At 41.9% G+C, this 22903-nt stretch overlaps 1 protein-coding gene across 1 annotated transcript in view; it reads right to left on the bottom strand.

The window, feature by feature from the left end:
* Window positions 1–22903, bottom strand: part of LOC109937437 (kinetochore protein NDC80 homolog) — a 76580-nt gene that overhangs the window by 48221 nt on the left and 5456 nt on the right. The window contains exons 3-5 of the mRNA XM_048613871.1: window positions 15038–15100; window positions 1389–1510; window positions 968–985 (exon numbers count right to left, since the gene is read on the bottom strand). Coding sequence (XP_048469828.1) covers window positions 968–985; window positions 1389–1510; window positions 15038–15100 — 203 coding nt within the window. The remainder of the gene's footprint in view (window positions 1–967; window positions 986–1388; window positions 1511–15037; window positions 15101–22903) is intronic.

Here is a 22903-nt window from a genome sequence, read left to right as displayed (position 1 = left end):
TATGATGCTGCTTGGCCTGCTGTGTTCATCCAGCTCTACACCTTGTTATCTCAGATTCTCCAGCATCTGCAGTTCCTACTATCTCTGACATAATTGCACTTATTCTTTTTTAAGATGCCATTGCAGTACAATATTTACAGGTACATTACAAATCTAACATGAAGTTGTATTGTTTCAATAAAAGCTAAACAACTGGGTAATTTTCTTCTAGAAAATGCAGCATCTTGTGTTGAAGAGTTAAGACTTCATAAAGAAATGAGGGGGAGAAAATTATACAATTTTATCATGCAGAATACTTTTTTTCTACAGAGTTGATTTAGGAATGAGTCTTTCCTTCCAAAAAGTGAATTTGCACCAATTTTAAAAAGTCTACAAGATTGCGTACCGCTCAACATTAATGAGTCAGACATCATGGAGGTGTGTGGAACATCTGGTGATTTTAAGCAATTAGCTCTTTATCTCAGATGGATACATATTCCTTCCATTGTGGCGAGGTCAATGTTATTAAAGTTTTTCAACAGATTGCAGATGACATAACTGCTAGTATGTTTAGTGGGCTTGAAGGGTAGATGCTGAATGGTTGTTTTCCCTTTAAGTGTCAAGGATCAGAGGACAGAGAATCTGTGGAAGACTAAGTGTTAAGTATATTCAAGTCTGAAACAGGTGTTATTTTTTAAAATCAGCAAGGGTTTTGGTCATGTGAATAAGGCAGGAAAGTGAAGTTGAGGATCATCAGCCATCATCTTATTGAATGGGAGCAGGCTCAATAGGTCAAATAGTCTAACTATTGTCTTACAAAGTGTCAGGGAAATCTTCAATTGTGCAAGTGTGTCTTGACACTATCATTCTTGGGTTCAACATTACAGAAGAACCATATGCTTGGGAGTGAATGAGATTTGGTGGGAGAAAGGAATTGCAGCAGTCCTTGGTTTGAAACAGGATGCCAAATCAAAGGTCATCAGTTTACGTGTAGCAAAAATCCATACTGAAAGATAATGCCAGAAGTTAATGCAGTCAGATTATAGAGGAGCATTTGCTTTATTTAGTTTTCTAATTTGCAGAGATTCAGCAAATCTGAGTTCGTAAACATTTATATACTCTCTCCAAACAAAGCAGATTGACACTTGTAGCTGTTCTTGTTTCACTATTTGAAGAATTCGAGAACATGCAAAATACAACTCTATTAAGTTTAGATTACCAAGTACTATTATTACACTGATGCTCTTGAATCTTTAGATATCAGACTGTTTAACTCAAGTTACTCAGAACATTTATAAGACTAATGGCACTATGAAGAGATTGGTTCAAAACCTGCAACACTACTTACATACACAACAGTGCCCCATTCTAATTGACCATTTGAAATTATTTCAACTAAAATACCTCACAGAGCTGTCGAATGCATTGTTGGACAAAAGCCTTATCATGGAGTGGTCGAGGATCTTTTATCTTCTCTGTGCCTCCACACGTTCCATATATATTTGTAGAAAAGGTTCCAATGCTACTTGTCCTATAATTTAAAAAATAAATTTAGGGCACACATTTTCAAAGCAAATTGCTCAAAGTCAAATAGGAGAGGAAAAAGAGAGCTCACACAATAATGACCAAGAGACACAGGATAACTCCCTGCTCTGATAAAATAAATGCAATGAACCATGAACATTCATAATTTAAATCAATAATTTAGATGTATGACTAAATATAATAAACCAAAGTTGACTGGTACAAGGAGGTTGCAAAGCGCCATGTTTCAATTATGTGATTGGGCAAGATGGTAGATACGTTGGGAAGTGCAAAATATCCATTTTGAAGGAACGATGGAAAAGCAGATTTTTTTAAAAAGGTACAGTACGACTGAACTTTGGTTTTCAGTTTGAGCTCCTTTATGAACAAATCAGTTAAATTTAGGTTAAGTAAGCAATTAAGAACACAAGAACTCTGAGGAGGCAATTCAGCTGCTTCAGCCTGATCTGCCGTTTCATAAATCATGGCTCATCTAATCTCTGTCTCAACGTCACTTTCGTGCCCTGCACTCCATAATCCTTCAAGCCCTTACTAATTAAAATTTGTTCATCTCCTCCTTTTTAAAGTTAATGTCCCAGCATCCACCACATTCTTTATTTTTCCTTTATTCATTCAAGGGATGAGGGCATTGCTGGCTAGGCAGCATTTATTGCCCATCCCTAATTGCCCAGAGGGCAGTTAACAGTCAATCACATTGCTGCGGGTCTGGAGTCACATGTAGGCCAGACCAGTAAAGATGGCAGTTTGCTTCCCTAAAGGACATTAGCGAACCAGATGGGTTTTTCTACAATCAACAATGGGTTCATGGTCATCATTAGATTCTTATTTTCAGATATTTATTGAATTTAAATTCCATCATCTGCTGTGGCGAGATTCGAACCTGGGTCCCCAGAAAATTATCTGGGTCTCCGAATTAACAATCCAGCGATAATATCACTTGGCCATTGCCTTCCCTGGGGTAGTGGCTTCCACAGATTCATGATCCTTTGACAGAAATAATTTCTCATCTGTTTTAAATCTGCTACCCCTTGTCCTAAATTCTAGGTTGCCCACGACAGGGAAGATCAAATGTCTACTTTGACAACCCCTTTAGCATCACATACCTTATGAGATATTCTCGCATTCTTCTAAACTCTAGAAAGTATAGACCTAAGCTGCTCAAACTTCATTATATCAACCTTCATTACAGGCAGTTAAAGCGCAATATTAGTAAAATGGGGTTTTGATGAGACCTCACACTGAACATGGTATGTAATTTATGTTTCTTTACCTGGGGAGGATAGACTCAGACAGGGCAAAGAATATTCTCTAGATTGATTTCTGGAATGAGGGAGCTGTCTTATCAGGAGAAAAATGGGCCAATATTCTTTCAAGTTTACAAGCTGTAATCTCACTGCATTGAGTAAAATTGAGTAAAAAGTTATTTAACAAACAATTGACTGGAGATATCCACTGGTTCCTAAACTAAAGTATAAAAAGGTCAGTTGAGAATAAAGGCCAGACAGCTGAGGAGGCTGAATATAAGATGGTTACCGGATGCCTCAGTCAGCTGTAGACATGTTAGAGAGGTTACAAAAATCAAACTGTTCTGCCTCACTATTGATCTGTCTGTTCCAGGCCTAGTAAACTCTCCACACTTTTTCATTCTTATTGCTGATGCAAGCAGCATTAACTAGGCCAGCATTTATTGCACATTCCTAATTAGTGTTGAGCCACCTTCATGAATTGCTGCCATCCAGATGTTGTTAGAAAGTTTGTAAGCATAAATTGATTTTTAGTTGTTTCAAGCACTCAAGATGAGAAAATTTCCTTGAGAGGTTAAAGGGATAATTAAAGTTTTGAGAGGAAAAACAAGTATATTTGGGTGGTGCCTTGTATTGGATAGTGAAGTTGCTCTAGAGCTCACATCAAATGATATAGAATAGTCATAAATGGAGTATGTAAAAATTTTAAATGTGAGGAAATAATTGAGGATATAGGATAAAAACTGCAAATTTGCAATAAATTTAATGACATCATTTTCTCTAATAGGCCCTACCTTATTCAAAGCTACGGGAAGAATTCCACCATTAGACCAACAAAACTATTCATTGTCTACAATATGCCACAGCTTTTTCAACATCCAATCTTCCATAACCACCATATTCTCTTGTCAAACAATGAAAAAAAAATGAAAAAAATCAAAGACATTTTCCGTGGAACATGGCCTTTTCCGTTCCCATCTCTAACCACCTCCATAAGTACATAAACCCTGCTCCACAGATGTTGACCTCTAGTCCCTCTTTCTCTGTACAACCTTCAACCCTAAGCTCTGGAATATTTGTCTCTAAATATCATTACGCTCTCCACAATTCAAACCTTTCTTAAAAATCCACCTCTGATCAAACTTTTAGACAGTCGCTTTAATGTTAACGTTTTAGCTTAGCTCTGGGACTACCATGGATATTAGCAGTTCAAGAAGTCATCTCACCACCATCTTCTCAAAGGCAACTAGGAATGGGCCAACCAGCGATGCCCACCTCCCTCAAATGACTTAAAAAAAATACATTTTACAATTCCACCTCTCTAAAGTGTTCCCATTGTTAATTCACACTAATATTGGAGAAGTTGAAATCCTCTACTGTTATTACCCTACTATTTTTACATTTCTGAAATTCGCCATGTCTTTCCTTCTATTTCTCCCTGACTGTTTGTTTGGGGTCTCGTACAGCAATGTGATTGACCCATTTTTGGTTTTAATTTCCACTTATGCGGCTTCGATTGAGACTAAGTTATCATCCCTCCCTATTGTAGTAAGGAATATTGACTCCGAAATCAAAATTGTGCCACCACCACATTTCTTACATCCTGCCCCAGCTCACTTGAATATTCTGTACCCCAGAACATACAGGGAATGCTGTTGGCAGCTCAAATTTTGAGCCCTATGCATAACAGTGACTTCTGGAAGTCAATGCTGCAATCAGCATGCCAACACTGATTGCTTTGCAGGGAGTATCGGAACGACTGTGCACGTGTGCAGCTTAGAGAGAAATGTGGCTGCCAGTCCTGCCTCTCCCTCAACCACATCTCCATGATTGGGGATATGTCATCATTGCAATGTCTGACTTACTCGCAAGATTTCTTGCATTAAAATACATCCCATCCAACCCTGGCAGGTTCCCTTGTACCTTTTAAATTATCAAGTTTTGAGCAGTGATGGAACTACTCCTCTCCTATCCCTATCCAGGCAAATAATCCATCACACCACTGACTCGTGCTTTGTAGATGGTGACAGGCATTGGGGAGACAGGTGATGAGTTAATTGCTGCAGATTTCCAAGCCTCTGATCTGCTTTTGCAGCCACAATATTTAAAGGCTGGTCTATTTCCATTTGTGGTGAATGTCAACTTCCCAGGGCTTACCAATGCGGTTTCGTCGAGGGTAACGCTACTGAACATTAACTGCTAAATTTCTATTGTCGAAGACCGTCAATGCCTGACATTTCTGTGGTCCAAATGTTACTTGCCACTGATCAGCATGGATGTTGTTCAGGGCTTGTGGAATGCGTTGAACTGTGGTCAGAAAATGAGGAATAAAAGATTCCACTTTACAAAGGGGAAAATGTTCACAGTTGTTTGGAGCTGGCAAAAAACAGCCAGCTGATGCATACGAAAGTTGTCTGTTATGGATTTGGGAGCACTCAGTATAGCAATTAGCCTCTAGTCAGGTTACAGTATAACACAAACTTTGAGAGGCATGAATCAGGGAGGCAAGTAAAACCACCTGAAGTTAGCTGTATTAAAGTCTCTCCCCTTTCTTTGTAAAGATATTGACTTTGCAAAGGAAGAAAAGACCGCAGGCCCAACCAAGCAATCAGTGAAATATAGGCTAATCATTGCTTTGCAGAAAACATCAAGGCATCAAAGAATTGAGGAAGGTTGACCAACCCATTTAGATTGAGATTTTGAACTTCGGGATGTAGAACTCTCTTCTCGTAATTTGTTTTCCCTCCATTTATAATGTAATTTCTTTTGTGTGCCGGAGTGTGGGAATTTTGAAAGCATTAAAGCATAAAATGCATAAATCAAAAATCCTGTGATTTACTGTTTTTATTTAACATAGTGTTGCAATTTAAAAGAAAACACTGCTGAGGGAGTCTAGTGTGATTTGCTTTTATCATGGGTAGCATTCAGTCAGAGATAAATTGGGATTTGTGGCAGTTTCATTGAATCTTCGCCTCTCGACTTTGGGAGTTGTGGGGTTTGATTTCCAGTGCACTACCCCAGTGAGTCATGACAATGTGCATTGCTTCAGTATCTGAGGAGTCACAAATAATGAACAATCATCAGCAAACATCCCCACTTTGTGACCTTATGATAGAGGGAAGGCCAGGAGCCAAATGGTCCTCACGGAACCCAAACTGAGCATCCTTTACAAATGCCATTGGTTAGCACTGTAGGTGAACCCTGTCATCATAGGGTCATGGAGATATAGAGAATGGAAATAGACCCTTTTGGTTCAACTGTTCATGCTCACCAGATATCCTAAATTAATCCAGTCCCATTTGCCAGCATTTGGCCCATATTCCTCTAAACCCTTCCTACTCATAGTTTCATCCAAATAAATGTTGTACTAGTCTCCACCACTATCTCTGGCAGCTCATTCCATAAATACACCACCTTCTGTGTAGAAAAAGTTGTCCCTCAGGTCCCTTTTGAATCTTTCTCCTTAAACCTACGCCCTCTCGTTGGACGCCCCTAACCTGGGAAAAAGACCTTGCCTATTCACCCTATCCATGGCCCCCATGATTTTATAAGGTCACCCTGCAGCCTCCTCCGCTCCAGGGAAAAATAACCCCAGCTAATCAGCTCCCTCTACAGCTCAAATCCTCCAATCCTGGCAATATCTTGTAAATCTTTTCTGAACTCTTTCAAAGTTCACACCATCAGTAATGAGGCATTCTATTAAGATAAAGAGATTTCAGAAGAGATTTACCAGGATGTTGCTGGGTATGAAAGGTTTGGGTTGTAAAGAAAGGCTGGATAGGCCGGGACATTTTTCACGGGAGCGTAGGAGGTTTAGAGGTGACACTGTAAAGTTCATAAAATAATGAGGGATACAGATAGGTAGTTATCTTTTCCCTAGGATGGGATATTTCAAGACTAGGGGGGCACAGTTTTAAGATGAGAGGAGAAAGATTAAAAAAAAGACTTGAGTAGCAAATTTTTTTTACACAGAGGGTGGTTTGCATGTGGATTGAACTTCCTGAGGAAGTGGTGAATGTAGGTATAATTACATTTAAGGCATTTGGATAAGAACATAAATAGGAAAGGTTTGGAGGAATATGAGCCAAGGGCAGGCAGGTAGGACTAGTTCAGCTCAGGATTACATTTGGCATGAAATGGTTGGACCGAAGAGTTTGTTTCAATGCTGTATGACTCCATGACTCTATCTTTCCTACAGCAGGGAGATCAGTTGACATTAACGAGGTTCAATGTGAGCCCCAGATATTGCTTTGAGGAGGAAGCAGGCTGAAATCACTTTGATTGAAAGTAGGGTGATAGGGACACTGCAGCAGAACCTAGATCCAATTATGGGATCACTTAGCCCTGTCGGTTGTATACTGCTTCTATTGTTTGTCATACAAGTAGTCCTGTGTTATACCTTCAGGTTGACAGTGCCTTTTTAGGTAATGCCTAGCGCATGTCCTCCTGCACTTTTCATTGAACTAATTTCAATTTCACAACTTAACAGTACTGGTAGAACATAGGATATGCTGGATCTTGAAACTACAGACAGCATTTGTTTAATATCTTTCTTATACTGTGACCCTCAGAACTTGACTCGGAACTCTTCCAGTCGAGACTGAGCCAGCATTTTATTCTACTTTAACATGACCACTGTACCTATATACTTCATGGTTCTGTTAGTAAATCCTAGAATACCGTATGTTTTATTAGCCACACTTCCAACCTTCAAAGATTTATGCTCAAGTACTGCACCCCGTTTAAAATTGGTTTTATTTCATATTTCATATTAAATTTCAGCTGCAACTTCCTCCAGTCCATTCCATCAATCTATTTCTTTTCACAATGCTGCTGTATCCTCCTTATAGTTCAGTGTTTCCACGTTTTGTATCTTCATTTTTGAAATTGTCATTTACACCAAGGTTTAGGTCATTATTGTATATCAGGACCAGAAATGCCTAATTGAGATTAGAGTATTAATTACTAGAAGTATGAATTTTTGTTTGTGACTTCATAGCTTCAGGAATTTTTTTTAAACTCCAACATGGCATAGGAAGGGACAGGGATAAATCAGTATGCGGTCAACAGTTATTAATCGAACATTCGTTATAACTAGGATTATAGCAATTAGAGGTTGAACAGCACATGTTTGAAAATTATGTACTGTGATTTAGGAAATTGAGAAGCTGAATTTATGACTGCAGCAAATTTTAAATGTGTAAACAGGATAACCCTTTGCATAGAGTTTGCAACTGACAAAAACCTTATGGAAATCCTGATTTGCAATGTGATACTTGTATTGGCAGAGTCATTTTGTATTCTACCCATTTGTACTTCGTTCTGAAATTAAACAACGGCAGAATTTTATCTGTATATCTTTCTCCCTTGTTTACCACTTTGCATCGAAACACTTTTGAGCAGATGCTGTTTGGTAGCACTGTTGATGACACCCTCCATTATAATAGGAATAGAATTAGGCTATTCAGCCCATAGAATCTGCTCTGCCATTCGATCATGGCTGATGTTTCTCAACCCCATTCTCTCCCTGTAACCCTTGATTCCTGTACTAATCAAGATCCAACTTTTTTTGTCTTAAATACACTCGATGACTTGGCCTCCACAGCAATCAGTTTCACAAATTAACTACCCTCTGGCTGAAGAAAATCCAGAAACTCCACGAATGTTCCGGCGACCTGAGTAGAATTCTGCCATGGCAGACTGTGGAATTTGAATTCAACAAAAAACATTTGGAATAAAAATGAGGCAGCATGGTGGCTCAGTGGTTAGAACTGCTGCCTAACAGCGCAAGAGATCCGGGTTCAATTCCACCTTCAGGAGACTGTGTGGAGTTTGCGCATTGTCCCCATGTCTGTGAGAGTTTCCTCCAGGTGCTCCGGTTTCCTCTCATAATCTAAAGACGTGCAGTTTAGGTGGACTGGCCATGCTAAATTGCCCCACAGTGTCCCGGAATGTGTACGTTAGATGGATTAGCCATGCAATATGCAGGGCAACAGGGATAGGATACGGTAGGGTAGGGGTTGGGCCTGGGTGGAATGGTCTTTGGACCGTTCATGAGGACTCAATAGGCCAACTGGCCTGCTTCCAAGCTGCAGGGATTCTACGATTAAGAATCTACCGATGACAATGAAACCATTGTTGCTTATCAGTCCTGTCAACTCCTCAAAGTGATCCTTGTTAATGTCTGGGGGTTAGTGCCAAAACTAGGAGAACTGTCTCACAGTCCAGTCAAGCAAAGCCTGATATTATCTGTAAGGCAGGACTCCATGAGTATGACGGACAAGTTGCACCTGAACTGGAAGGGGACCAATATCCTGGCAGGGAGATTTGTTAGAGCTACTTGGAAGAGGATCCACAGCAGTAGGGAGATGAAGGAGAAGGTTAAGGACAATACAGAAGTTTATGACAGCAAGGTAAATAGTAAAGGCAGTCTTGGTAATCCAAGTACTAGACAGGGTAGTCGAGAGCACGGCAGGAAGCAGGAAGAGTCTGGGTTAAACTACGTTTATTTCAATGCAAGAGGCCTGTCAGGTAAGGCAAATAAACCCAGGGCATTGATGGGTACATGGGACCGGGTTATTATAGCTTATTATTGTAGCAACTATTGCTACAGAAACATTGCTGATGGAGAGACAGGACTGGCTGTTCTGGGGTACAGATGGTTTAGGTAGATAGAGGGGAGGCAAGAGAGGAGGGGGAGTTTGGTTTTTGATTAGCAAAAGCATCACCGTACTGAGAGAGGACATTCTTCAGGGTTTGTCCACTGAGTCTATATGGATAGAACTGAGAAATAAAAGTGGGCGGGGGGGAGGTGAGGGGAAGATCACTTTGATAGCACTGCACTATAGGCACCCCCCCCCTCAACAGTTAGGAGATTGAGGAGCAAATATGTAAGGAGATCACAGCTGCAAAAATAATAGGGTTGTAATAGTAGGGGATTTTAACTTTCCTAACATTGACTGGGACCGCATTTAGGGCTTGGGATGGAGAGAAATTTAAGTGTGATCAGAAAGAATTTCTCATGCAGTGTGAAGATGGCCCGAATAGAGTTTGAGCAAAACTCAACTTCCTCTTGGAAAATAAGGCAGGGCAAGTGACAGTGTGTTAGCGGTGGAGCACTTTGGGACCAGTGACCTCAATTCCATTAGTTTTAACATAAGTATGTAAATGGATAGGTCTGGTCCACGAGTTAATTCTAAATTGGGGCACAGCCAATTTTAAAGATCTTAAACAGGAACTTTTAAAAGTTGCTTGGGGGAGGCCGGTTGCAGGCAAAGGGATGTCTGGTAAATGGGAGGCTTTCAAAAGTGAATTAGGGGGTTCAGGGACAGCATGTTCCTGTTAGAATGAAGGGTAAGACTGGCAGGAGTAGGGAACCCTGAATGACTCCAGTTATTGAGGCCCTGGTGAAGAAAGTGATACATATCGGTAGCTGCGATCAAGTGACTTGAGTATAGAGTGTGTCAAAGGAACTTGAGAGAAATCAGGAGGGCTAAAAGGGGACACCACATGACTTTGGCTGATAAGATAAAGGGAAATCTAAAAGGATTCTACAATAGCTCCGCACATAGACAAAGGTTGTCTATATGTGGAGCCACAGGAGATGGGTGAGATCCTAAAATGAATATATCTCATTAGTATTTATTGTTATGAAAGGCATGGATGCTAGGGAACTTGGGGAAATAAATAGTGATGTCTTGAAGACTGTCCACATTACAGAAGAGGCAGTGCTGTACACCTTAAAACGCATTAGGTAGATAAGTCCCCAGGACCAGATGAAGTGTATCCCAGAACTTTGCACGAGGCTAGGGAGGAAATTGGATTCGAGGAGGAACTTGTATCATCAACAGCCATAGGTGAAGTGCCTGAATATTGGAGAGTGGCTAATGTCAAGCTATTATTTAAAGACTGCAGGGAATGCCTGGGAACTATGGGCCGGTGAGCCTAACATCTGTGGTGGGCAAGTTGTTGGAGGGGATTCTGAGAGACGGAATCTACAGGCATTTGGAGAGGCAAGGACTCATTTGGGATAGTCAGCATTGCTTTGTGTGTAGGACATCTTGTCTCACAAGCTTTTTTGAAGGGGTGAACAAGAAAGTAGATGAAGACAGCTTGGCAGATGTTGTCAATGTGGACTTCAGCAAGGCCTTTGACAAGGTACTGCATGGTGAGTTGTTGAGTTAGGTTAAATCTCGCAGGATCCAGAGAGAGATACACCAATTTTGTATCCAATTGGCTAAGGTAGAAGACAGAGTGGTGGTACAAGGTAATTTTTCAAGCTGGAAGCCTGTGTCCAGCAATGTGCCATAGGGATCGGTGCTGGATCCGTTGTTATTCATCATTTCTATAAATGATTTGGATGAGAATTTAGGAGATATGTTTAGTCAGTTTGCGAGTGACACCAAGACTGGTGGTATAACGGACAGTGAAGGTTGCCTGGCAATACAGTGAGTTTTTGATCAACTGAGCCAGTGGGCTGAAGAATGGAGTTTAATTTAGATAAATGCAAGGTGTTGTTTTTTGCAAGGTGTTGTTTTTTGCAAGGTCAAACCAGGACAGAACTTACACAGTCAATGGTAGTGCCCTGGGGAGTGCTATAGAACAAAGAGATCTAGGGGTATAGGTTCATAATCTCTTTGAAACTGGAGTCACTGGTAGACAGGGCCATGATTAAGGCTTTCAGCATGCTTGCTTTCATCGGTCAGAGCATGAGTATAGGAGTTGGGATGTCTTGTTGCAGCTGTACAAGATGTTGGTAAGGCCATATTTGGAGTATTGCGTGCAGTTCTGTCGTCCTAATGTAGAAAAAATATTATTAAACTAGAAAGAGTGCAGAAAAGATTTACAAGGATGCTACTCGGACTGGTAGGTTCGAGTATAAAGAGAGGTTGGATACGCTGGGACTTTTTTCCCTGGAGCCTAGGAGACTAAAGGCCTACAAAATCATCGATAAAGTAGATAGCAGACAGCTTTTCCCTGTGCTGGGGGGTGGGGGTCTAAAACTAGAGGGCATAGGTTTAAGGTGAGGCGGGAGAGATACAAAAGGGTCCAGAAGGGCAATTCTTCCATACAGAGGGTTGAGAGTGGCTGGAACAGATTGCCAAGTGCAGTGGTGGAGGGGAGTACAATTTTGTCATTGAAGAAACATTTGAACAGGCACGTGGATGGGATAGGTATGAAGGGATATAGACCAAATGCAGGCAAATGGGACTAACTGTGAAAACGTGAACCAGTTGAGTCAAAAGGTCTGTTTCCATGTTGTAGATACCTATGACTATGTCCCAGACAACACTGTGACCAGCAGGGCAGACCCAGCAGAGATGATGGCACATTCATAGAGTTATGGGAATTTGCTGTGGGACTCCTCAACATTGACTCCACACCCCAAGAAATCTCACAGCATCAGGTTTAACATAGGAATGGAAACCTCCTGATTACCATGTGCTATCCTCCCTTGGCTGATGAACCAGTACTCCATGTTGAAAAGCACTTGAAGAAAGCAATGAGGGTGTCAAGGGTGCAAAATGTCATCCATCAAGAGCGGCTCAGCAGCAGCTATATTGATTGAGCTGGTTGGATCCTAAAGGAAATGGTTGCTAGACTGAGTCTGTGTCAGGTAGCGAGGCAGCCAACGAGAGGGATAAACAAACTTGACCTCATTCTTATCTATCTGCTGACTACAGATTCATCTGTCCACAACAGTACTGGAAAGAGTGACCATTGCACAGTTCTTCTGGGGGCAAAGTCCTGTCTTCACATTGAGAATACGTTCTATCTTATGTGTGACACTATGACTATGCTAAATGGGACAAACTATGAACAGATCAACGGCAACAGAATTGCACTTTAATGCAATCTGCAACCTAGTAGCCCGGCATATGCACCACTCAACCATTACCATCAAGCCAACAGATCAACCCTGGTTTGGTGGACAATGCAAGTGGGCATGCCAGGATCAGCACCAGGTATACCTAAAAAAAAGTGACAACCTGGTGAATTTGAGAAAAGGTAGCCATGATGTTGAGATGCTGGTGTTGGACTGAGCTGGACAAAGGCAGAAATCACATGACATCAGCTTATAGTCCAACAGATATATTTGAAATCACAAGCTGCTCCATCAGTGACCTTCTTTCCATCATAAGGTCAGAAATGGGGATGTTCGCCAATGATCGCACAACATTCAGCACCAGTTGTGACCTCTCAGATACTGAAGTAGTCCATGTTCAAATGTGACAAGATCTAGACAATATCCAGGCTTGGGCTGACAAGTGGCCATTAACATTTGCGCCACACATATGCCAGGCTATGACCATCACCAATAAGAGACAATCTAACCACCGCCCCATGACATTCAATGGTGTTACCATCACTGAATCCCCTACTATCAATGTCGGTTTTATGCGGGGGGAGAAATGGGAAGACAGGAGTGGGGGGCTTTAAACCATTGTCCAGAAACACAATATGGACTCTTGACTCTCCAAAACCTGTCCATTTTCTACAAGGCACAAATCAGACACGTGATAGAATATTCCCCACTTGTCTGGATGGGTGCACTTCCAATGACACTCAACAAGCTTGACACCATCGATGACAAAGCTGTCCAGTTGATTGGCATTGCATCCAAACTCATCTAGAAGCACAAGGGCAGCAGATACATAGGAACACCACCACCTTCAGGTTCCCCTCCATCCATTGCCATCCTGGCTTGGAAATTCCTGACTTGGAAATTCTATTCCTTCGCCGTTGCTGGGTCAAAATCCTGGAATTCCCTCCCTGATGGCATTTTGGGGTAAATGCACAGCAAGTGGACTGCAGCAGTTTAATAAGGCAGCTTACCAACACTTTCTCAAGGGCAACTAGGGGTAGGCAACAAATACTGGCCAGCCAGCAATACCCACCTCCCACGAGTGAATTTAAAAATTATTTTATGGTCTTATGGTTTAATAGTCTAGCAATAATACAACTGAGCCCTTGCCTCCAGAAAAAATGTTGAGGGGTGCTGAAAAAAATTACAAAAGTGAGGATGCTGCATAAAAAAAGTGCTAGCAAATGCAATAAAGGAAAAACTAAAGGCAGTTTTAGGTATATCAAGGTCAAGAGGCAGTCCTCAGGTGGTGAATGGGTTTCATTCTCGAGTCCATTTGCAAATCCAAAATAATGCAAGACAATATAAAGTAGCTGTTTAAAACTGAAGGTCAGCGCTGGGAATAGATTGATGCAAACAAATCCTTGCCTGGAGAGAACATTGGCCTAGCTACCGATTCCGATATACCACGAATGAATAAAACTTAGAGAGGAGAAAGGCTTCACAAGAAGGGCTACATAGTTGATTTTTCTTAGGGCAGCACAGTGGCTCAGTGGTGAGCACTGCTGCCTCACAGCAGGGACCCAGGTTTGATTCCAGCCTCGGGCAACTGTCTGTGTTGAGTTTGCACATTCTCCCTGTGTATGCGTGGGTTTCCTCCGGGTGCCCTGGTTTTCTTCCACAGTCCAAAGATGTGCAGGCTAGGTGGATTGGCCATGGTAAATTGCTCGTAGTGTTCAGGGATGTGTAGATTAGGTGGGTTAAAGGGGGATGGGTCTGGGTGGGATGCTCCGAGGGTCGGTGTGGACTTATTGGGCCGAAGGGCCTGTTTCCACACTGTAGGGATTGCATAATAGTTGAGGAGTTTCAGTTATGAAGGTAGATTGGAGAGATGTCGGGGCTGTTTTCCATGAGGGGAAGGGATACAGGGAAAAATTTATGAACGAATAGCAAATAAAACAGCACAGATTTAATATATTTAGCAAAAGCAGGAATGGAAACATAAAGAGATACATTTTAAATCAAATGGTTAAGATTTGGAATGCGCTCCCTGTGTGTGTTAGAGACAGGTTAAATTGAGCTGTTCCATGGGGGAATTAGATTGTCGTAAAAATGTGCAAGTTAAATGAAATTGATTTATTCAAAGAACAGACGTAGACATGACAGTCCAGACGGCCTCCTCTTGTACAGTAACAGTTCCGATTGTTCAGAGACACTATTTTCGTATGTATGAAAACTACGGTTTCAATCATTCAGTACTTGAAGAATTTTACTGAAGTAATCACATATTAAATTACACAGCTTATATTACAGCCTGCACCTGCAATGGCTTTCTGAACAAGATCGCTAGTTTCTGAAGGGCTGGGATTTTAAAGAAAGAAAGAAAGAAAGACAAAAATCAAATAAGAACAACACAATCTTGGATAAAGTTCCCTGGATCAGGGAAGTTGAATGCTGATGTTACCTTCTTCCAAAAAAGCTGGTCCTTCTCTCAGAGGTTCCTGAACCAAACCGTGCATTTGATACACTGGAAAGATAAAGTTTAGCAGAAGATAAATACATACAATCGGCTTCAAATATTAAACATAATATTCCCATCATACAGAAAATTAAAAACAAAAATTAAAGTCACAACAGCATTTAGCTGTAGAAATGTATATTCCAGCCTATATCTGTGGTAACTCTTGGTGGGAGCAAGTTTAAACTCTTTATACTTTAGCCTGTAAATGTTACTTCAGAGTTTTCCAAGACATTTTGAAATCCACAACTGAATCTGCTTCCATCACTCAGTGGTTTTCCAAACCACTCATTATTCAAGTTTTTATTTCATCTACTTTGGTTCTTTTCCCACTCAGCTTAACCAGGTATTCACTGGTTCCTGTCCTTCCATTCAACATGAAGTTTCTGTGTACACTCCTCGCAAACAGTTCAGATTTTCTCTCGACTATGTCTTTGTGAAGGAGAACAGCCTCTGTTTTCCTCCTTTACAGGCACTCCCTGGGCAGCAAACGTGTTCCGTTCAAGTACATTTGCAAGGGGGAGGCAATGGCCTAGTGGTATTATCGCTGGACTGTTAATCCAGAGACCCAGATAATGTTCTGGGGACCTGGGTTCGAATCCCGCCATGGCAGATGGTGGAATTTGAGTTCAATAAATATCTGGAATTAACAATCTAATGAAGACTATGAATCCATTGTCGATTGTTGGAAAAATCCATCTGGTTCACGAATGCCCTTTAGGGAAGGAAACTACTCATCCTTACTTGGTCTGGCCTATATGTGACTCCAGACCCACAGCACTGTCGTTGATTCTTAACTACCTTCTGGGCAATTAGGGATGGGCAATAAACACTGCCTAGCCAGTGATGCCCTTATCCCATGAATGAATAAAGAAGAAAAAAGTTAGAACACAATGCAGGAGAATACAAAGTAGTTGCAAGTAAATACAGGAAATGTTCGTACATCAGATTTTTAAAATTAAAATTATTAATACTGGTGCTTATTTCAGAAAACATCTCATGATTTGCATCTCCTAGTGTGTGCTCCACCTGTTTTTGCAGGCCTGTTATTTTCTCCTGCACTGCTTTGAGCTTTAGCTGCTGCTTCTGTAGCTGCATTCATTGAGCAGGGTCCATTTCACGTGAGTTGTTCCAGATTGTGCTGTAAGTCAGCAATCTTTTCATGGGACTGAAAACACGCAGCTGTTTATAACGCTTCTATTCTTTATCATTCAGCTCTTCATTCATCTGTGTGAGCTAAGCAGTGTCCCTGAAAGAATTCCTTCATCTGAAATGGTATTCTCAAGTTTGGATTTATCTTGAGCCTTCCCCTCTTGAGCTTACATTCACTCTCCATTGCAGGGAGCTGAGATTTTAACTTCACCAAGTCAGAAGAAAGTGAAGTGTTCCATTCTTCTTTCACATTCAGTTCTGAGTATTTCTTGAATTGTCTGCTGCAGTTTCTTACGATGTTGGACTGAATCAGTGATTGTGACGAGTGAGGCAACAGTGCACTGACACGCCTACAACGTTGAATATCTGTGACATCCAGGAAGATTGTTTGTATTTGCAGTCCTGGGCTACTGATTCTGCGTATGATGAATCATTATGTGAAGTTTTACATTGATAGGTTTCATCATGGTTCCCCATATCTGTGGGTACATGCTTTCAGAATACACAAGTTTGTAGTTTGTAACCCTATTCCAACCCTATGTCCACCCTAGCCTCTAACAAATAATCATCCGTTTTTAGAAGTACAGAGTTTGAATTTTTGCAGTGACTTTGAATTGTGTGTTGATATTGCTGTTTTCACAAAATGGAGTGTGAAATGTGCTCACCAGCCATTCTGTTGCACTGCGAACATTGTCAGATTCTGCTCTGTCAATCATATAAGGATATGACAAGACATCAAATAGTCTTTATTGTAGTGTAAAGATACACCTTGTGTGGTCTATTTGGGTTGGTGCATAGCTCTTTATAGCTACTTCAGCCTTTGTTCTAATGCACTGCCTCAGCCAACAGCCATTTCTGTGATATGCCATGCAAAGTTGATTAAAGTTGGGAATTTCCTTGGCACAAGTAAAAGGCCATACCTTCCACACCTAGATATGTTCCAGTGATTGTGTCAACCATCAAGTCTGTACATGTGATCTACAAGTTTGTTTTAAGAGTCTACACCTGGGCAGGACTGGAACCAATGTCCTAGGGGGTGCTTTTGCTAACGCTGTTGGGGAGGGTTTAAACTAATATGGCAGGGAGATGGGAACCAAATGAGGAGGTTAGTGGACAGTAAGGAGTGGTAAATAAAGCCTGTAAGGAACTAGATAACGAAGTCAGTGTGACTAAGGGGAAGAGTAGGCAGAGAACAGATGATGAACGCAAAGGGACAGGTGGTCTGAGGTGCATGTGTTTTAATGCGAGAAGTGTAGCAGATAAGGCAGATGAACTTAGGGCTTGGATTAGTACCTGGGAGTACGATGTTATTGCTATTACTGAGACTTGGTTGAGGGAAGGGCAAGATTAGCAACTAAATATCCCAGGATATAGATGCTTCAGGTGGGATTGAGAGGGAGGTAAAAGGGGTGGAGGAGTTGCATTACTGGTCAAAGAGGATATCATAGCTGTGCTGAAGGAGGGCACTATGGAGGACTCAAGCAGTGAGGCAATATGGGCAGAGCTCAGAAGTAGGAAGGGTGCGGTAACAATGTTAGGGCTGTACTACAGGCCTCCCAACAGCGAACGTGAGATAGAGGTAAAAATATGTAGACAGATGATGGAAAGATGTAGGAGCAACAGGGTGGTGGTGATGGGAGATTTTAATTTTCCCAACATTGACTGAGATTCACTTAGTGTTAGGCATTTAGATGGAGCAGAATTTGTAAGGAGCATCCAGGAGGGTTTTCTAGAGCAGTATGTAAATAGTCCAACTCGGGAAGGGGCCATACTGGACCTGGTGTTCGGGAATGAGCCCAGCCAGGTGGTTGAACTTTCAGTAGGGGATCACTTTGGGAATAGTGATCACAATTCCGTAAGTTTTAGAATACTGATGGACAAAGACGAGAGTGGTCCTAAAGGAAGAGTGCTAAATTGGAGGAAGGCCAACTATAGCAAAATTTGGCAGGAGCTGGGGAATGTGGATTGGGAGCAGCTGTTTGAGGGTAAATCCACATTTGATATGTGGGACGCTTTTAAAGAGGAGATGTTGATTAGAGTGCAGGACAGACATGTCCCTGTGAAAGTGAGGGATAGAAAGGGCAAGATTAGGGAACCATGGATGACAGGTGAAATTGTGAGACGAGCAAAGAGGAAAAAGGAAGCATACATAAGGTCTAGGCGACTGAAAACAGATGAAGCTTTGGAAGAATATCGGGAAAGTAGGACCAATCTGAAACAAGAAATTAAGAGGGCTAAAAGGGGTCATGAAATATCTTTAGCAAACAGGGTTAAGGAAAATCCCAAAGCCTTTTATTCGTACATAAGGAGCAAGAGGGTCACTAGAGAAAGGGTTGGCCCATTCAAGGACAAAGGAGGGAATTTATGCGAGGAGTCAGAGAAAATTAGTCAGATTCTTAATGAGTACTTTGTGTTGGTATTCACCGAGGAGAGGGACGGGTTGGGTATTCTAAAAGGCATTAGGGTGGGGAAATCCCAGGTCCGGATGGGATCTATCACAGGTTACTGAGGGAAGCGAGAGGGGAAATAGCTGGGGCCTTAACAGATATCTTTGCAGCATCCTTGAGCACGGGTGACGTCCCGGAGGATGGAGGATTGCTAATGTTGTCCCCTTGTTTAAGAAGGGTAGCAAGGATAATCCAGGTAATTATAGACCGGTGAGCCTGACGTCAGTGGTGGGGAAGCAGCTGGAGAAGATACTGAGGGATAGGATCTATTTACATTTGGAAGAAAATGGGCTTATTAGTGATAGGCAGCATGGTTTTGTGCAGGGAATGTCATGTCTTACCAACTTGATAGAATTCTTTGAGGAAGTGACAAAGTTGATAGATGAGGGAAGGGCTGTAGATGTCATATACAAGGAATTCAGTAAGGCGTTTGATAAGGTTCCCCATGGTAGACTGATGGAGAAAGTGAAGTCGCGTGGGGTCCAGGGTGTACTAGCTAGATGGATAGAGAACTGGCTGGGCAACAGCAGACAGAGAGTTGTAGTGGAAGGGAGTTTCTCATAATGGAGAACTGTGTCCAGTGGTGTTCCACAGGGATCCGTGTTGGGACCACTGCTGTTTGTGATATACATAAATGATCTGGAGGAAGGTATAGACAGTCTGATTAGCAAGTTTGCAGATGACACTAAGATTGGTGGAGTAGCAGATAGTACTCCATCTGCAAATGGAAAAGCCCTGGGGAAAATTGATGCACAGAGAGATCTGGGTGTTCAGGTCCATTGTACCCTGAAGGTGGATAGAGTGGTCAAGAAGTCATACGGCATGCTTTCATTCATCGGATGGAGTATTGAGTACAAGAGTTGGCAGGTCATGTTACAGTTGTATAGGACTTTGGTTTGACCACATTTGGAATACTGCGTACAGTTCTGCTCGCCACATTACCTAAAGGATGTGGATGCTTTGGAGAGGGTGCAGAGGAGGTTCACCAGGATGTTGCCTGGTATGGAGGGCGCTAGCTATGAAGAGAGGTCGAGTAGATTAGGATTATTTACATTAGAAGGACGGACCTGATTGAGGTCTACAAAATCATGAGGGGTATAGACAGGGTGGATAGCAAGAAGCTTTTTCGCCGAGTCGGGGACTCAATTACTAGGGATCACGATTTCAAGGTGAGGGTGAAAAGTTTAAGGGAGATATGCGTGGAAAGTTCTTTACGCAGAGGGTGGTGGGTGCCTGGAACGCATTGCCAGCGGAGGTGGTATAGGCGGGTACGATAGCGTCATTTAAGATGTATCTGGACAGACACATGAATGGGCAGGGAGCAGAGGGATACAGATCCTTGGAAAATAGGCGACAGGTTTAGATAGAGGATCTGGATCAGTGCAGGCTTGGAGGGTCGAAGGGCCTGTTCCTGTGCTGTAATTTTCTTTGTTCTTTAAGAGGAATACTTTGTACATATGTCCGTCCTTCAGTAGCTCTTTGCAATAAGTCTTTGGTTTGTTTTCAAATATTTGTGGAATAGGGATGGTTACAATTATGAGCTTAATTCAGATTGCAATTTTCTCAGACGGGTAACTAGCAAAGAACTCCTTTCTCTGCAGCTGCTCAAAGTGGTCAATGGAGTCTCAAGCTTATGTCTAAAGGATGAAAATTCTAGTCTGTGAATACAAAAGCTTAATCTGATTCTAAACTGGTCTTCTGACATGATTGATATGAAATCTTAGTACATCGGTACAACAAGAAATTCAAAAGGCAAGGGTCACATTAATTATTATTGCAAGGGGATTGATTAAAGCAGAAGACTTGCTACAAATTTACAGGGCTTTGGCGAGACTATATTTAAAGGAAGGATACCGCTACCTCGGAAATGCTGCAGCAAACACAACAAGATCGGTTTCTGGAATTTAGGGGAATCAATTAAAAATCCAAATTTATTCCATGACAATAGGTCATTCGGCCTTGTGAAATAGCCATTTAGTTTAAACCCAATTGAGATCTCATTTAAACTTCCAAGATCCTTGGAGATAGCCAAGATAGACATGGAGGTTATTTCCTCAGGCTGGGGAATTTCAAAGACTGGACACAGGATCAAGATAAACATCAATAGTTTAGGGCTGAGAAAGGATCATCAAAGGGTTGTGAATCATTCCATAATTCAGAATATTTGATGCTCAGAGGTTCACACAGGAAAGAAAGGGATGCGAGAATAGGAAGTGTGGAATTGAAAATCGGTAATGATTCAGGACAAAGCAGCTCAGAACAAAACAGCACAGGAAAGGGCCCTTCGGCCCACGATGTTGTGCCAAATATGACGCCAAATTAAACTAATCCCGTCTGCCTGCCCTAGGTCCATGCCCCTCCATTCCTCACGTATTTATGTACTTACCTAAAAGTTCCTTAAATGCCCCAATGTATCTGTCTCCTCCAAAACTCCCAGCAGTGCGTAGTAAACTTCGAACACTGTTTTAAAAAAAACTTGCCCCTTACATCTCGGACAAAACTCATTGTGAAACTAAGTATATGAATTGCAGTTTTAAAGTGAGCGGAGGTAGATATAGGAGAGACATCAGAGGTAGGTTCTTTCCTCAGAGAGGGGTAGGGGCATGGAATGCATTGCTGGAGAGGGTAGTGGAGTCGGCCTCATTAGGAGCATTTAAGCGGCTATTAGATAGGCATATGGATGATAGTATAAGGTAGGGATGAAGGTTAGATAGACCTTAGGTTTAGGGTAAAAGTTTGGCACAACGTCGTGGGCCGAAGGACCTGTACTTTTCTTTTACATCTCCTTTGAACTCCCTCCCCCACAACCCCACCCCAGCCCCACCCCCACCTCAAACTTAAATGCATGCCCCCTAGTATTAGACATTTCAACTCTGTGGAAAAAGATTCTGACCATCAACCCTATCTATGCATCTCAATTTTGCAGACTTCCATCAAGTCTCCCCTCATCCTCTGCCACTCAAAACCAACCCGCATTTTTCTAGCCTCTAGTTTATAGCTCATGTCCTCTAATCCATGCAGCATCCTGGTAAACCTCTTCTGTAACTTCTCCAAAGTCTCCATGTCCTTTCTGTAATTTGGCAACCAGAACTGAACACTCTAAGCGTGGCCTAACCAAGGTCTTATATAGCTGCAACATGACATCCTGACTCTTGTACTCAATTCCCTGACCAATAAAGGCAAACATGCTATAAGCCGCCTTTACTTCCCTACCTACTTGCACAGACACTTTCAGGGAGCTATGAACTTGAACCCCAAGATCCCCCTATATGTCAATGCTGTTCAGGGTCCTGACATTAAGTGTATACTTTCCTTAATATTTGATCTCCAAACCGCAGCACCTCACACTTACATGGATTAAACTCTATCTGCCATTTCTCTGCCTAAATCTGCAACTGATCTACACCCCGCTGTATCCTTTAACAACCTGCTACACTGTCTGCAACTCCACCAATCTTCATATCGTCTGCAAACTTACTAACCCACCAATCTACATTTTCATCCAAGTTATTTACGTTTCTCACAAACGGCAGAGGTCCCAGTACGGATCGCTGCGGAACACTACTAGTCATGGATCTCAAGCATGAAAATCACCCTTCCACCATTACCCTCTGCCTTCTATGGGTAAACCAATTCTGAATCCATGCAGCCAAGTCACCGTGGATCCCATGGCATCTTTATCTTCTGGCTGAGCCTACCGTGAGGGGCCTTGTCTAAAATCCACGTAGACAACATCCACTGCTCTACCCTCATCAATCACCTTTGTCACCTCCTCAAAAGTCAAACAAATTAGTAAGACATGACATAAACTTATTTGATTGAAATTCTGATCCACCAATCTAAATATTCACCACCTCCATTGATGCACGGTGTTTGCCGAGTGTGATCTATAAAATGTACTGCAGAAAGTCACTGAGGCTCTTTTTAACAGCATCTCCCAAACATGCAACCTCTACCAATTGGGACAAGGGTAGTCGACTTGGGGAACAGTTACAAGTTTCCTTCAAGCCACACATCACCCTGACTTGGAACTATGTCACTATTCCTTCTCTATTGCTGGATCAAAAACCTGGACCCTCGTTCTCACAGCACTGTGGGTATATCTACCACACGTTGGTTCAAGATGTCAGCTTATGACCACCTGCTCAAGGACAATTAGATATGGGCAACAAATATTGGCCTGGCCAGCAATGCCCCATCCACTGAAAGGATA

The sequence above is a fragment of the Rhincodon typus genome, chromosome 29, assembly GCF_021869965.1.
Source record: "Rhincodon typus isolate 14 chromosome 29, sRhiTyp1.1, whole genome shotgun sequence".
Taxonomy (NCBI): domain Eukaryota; kingdom Metazoa; phylum Chordata; class Chondrichthyes; order Orectolobiformes; family Rhincodontidae; genus Rhincodon; species Rhincodon typus.
The sequence above is the reverse complement of the archived record's forward strand: the minus strand, read 5'-3'. Positions and strand labels throughout refer to the sequence as shown.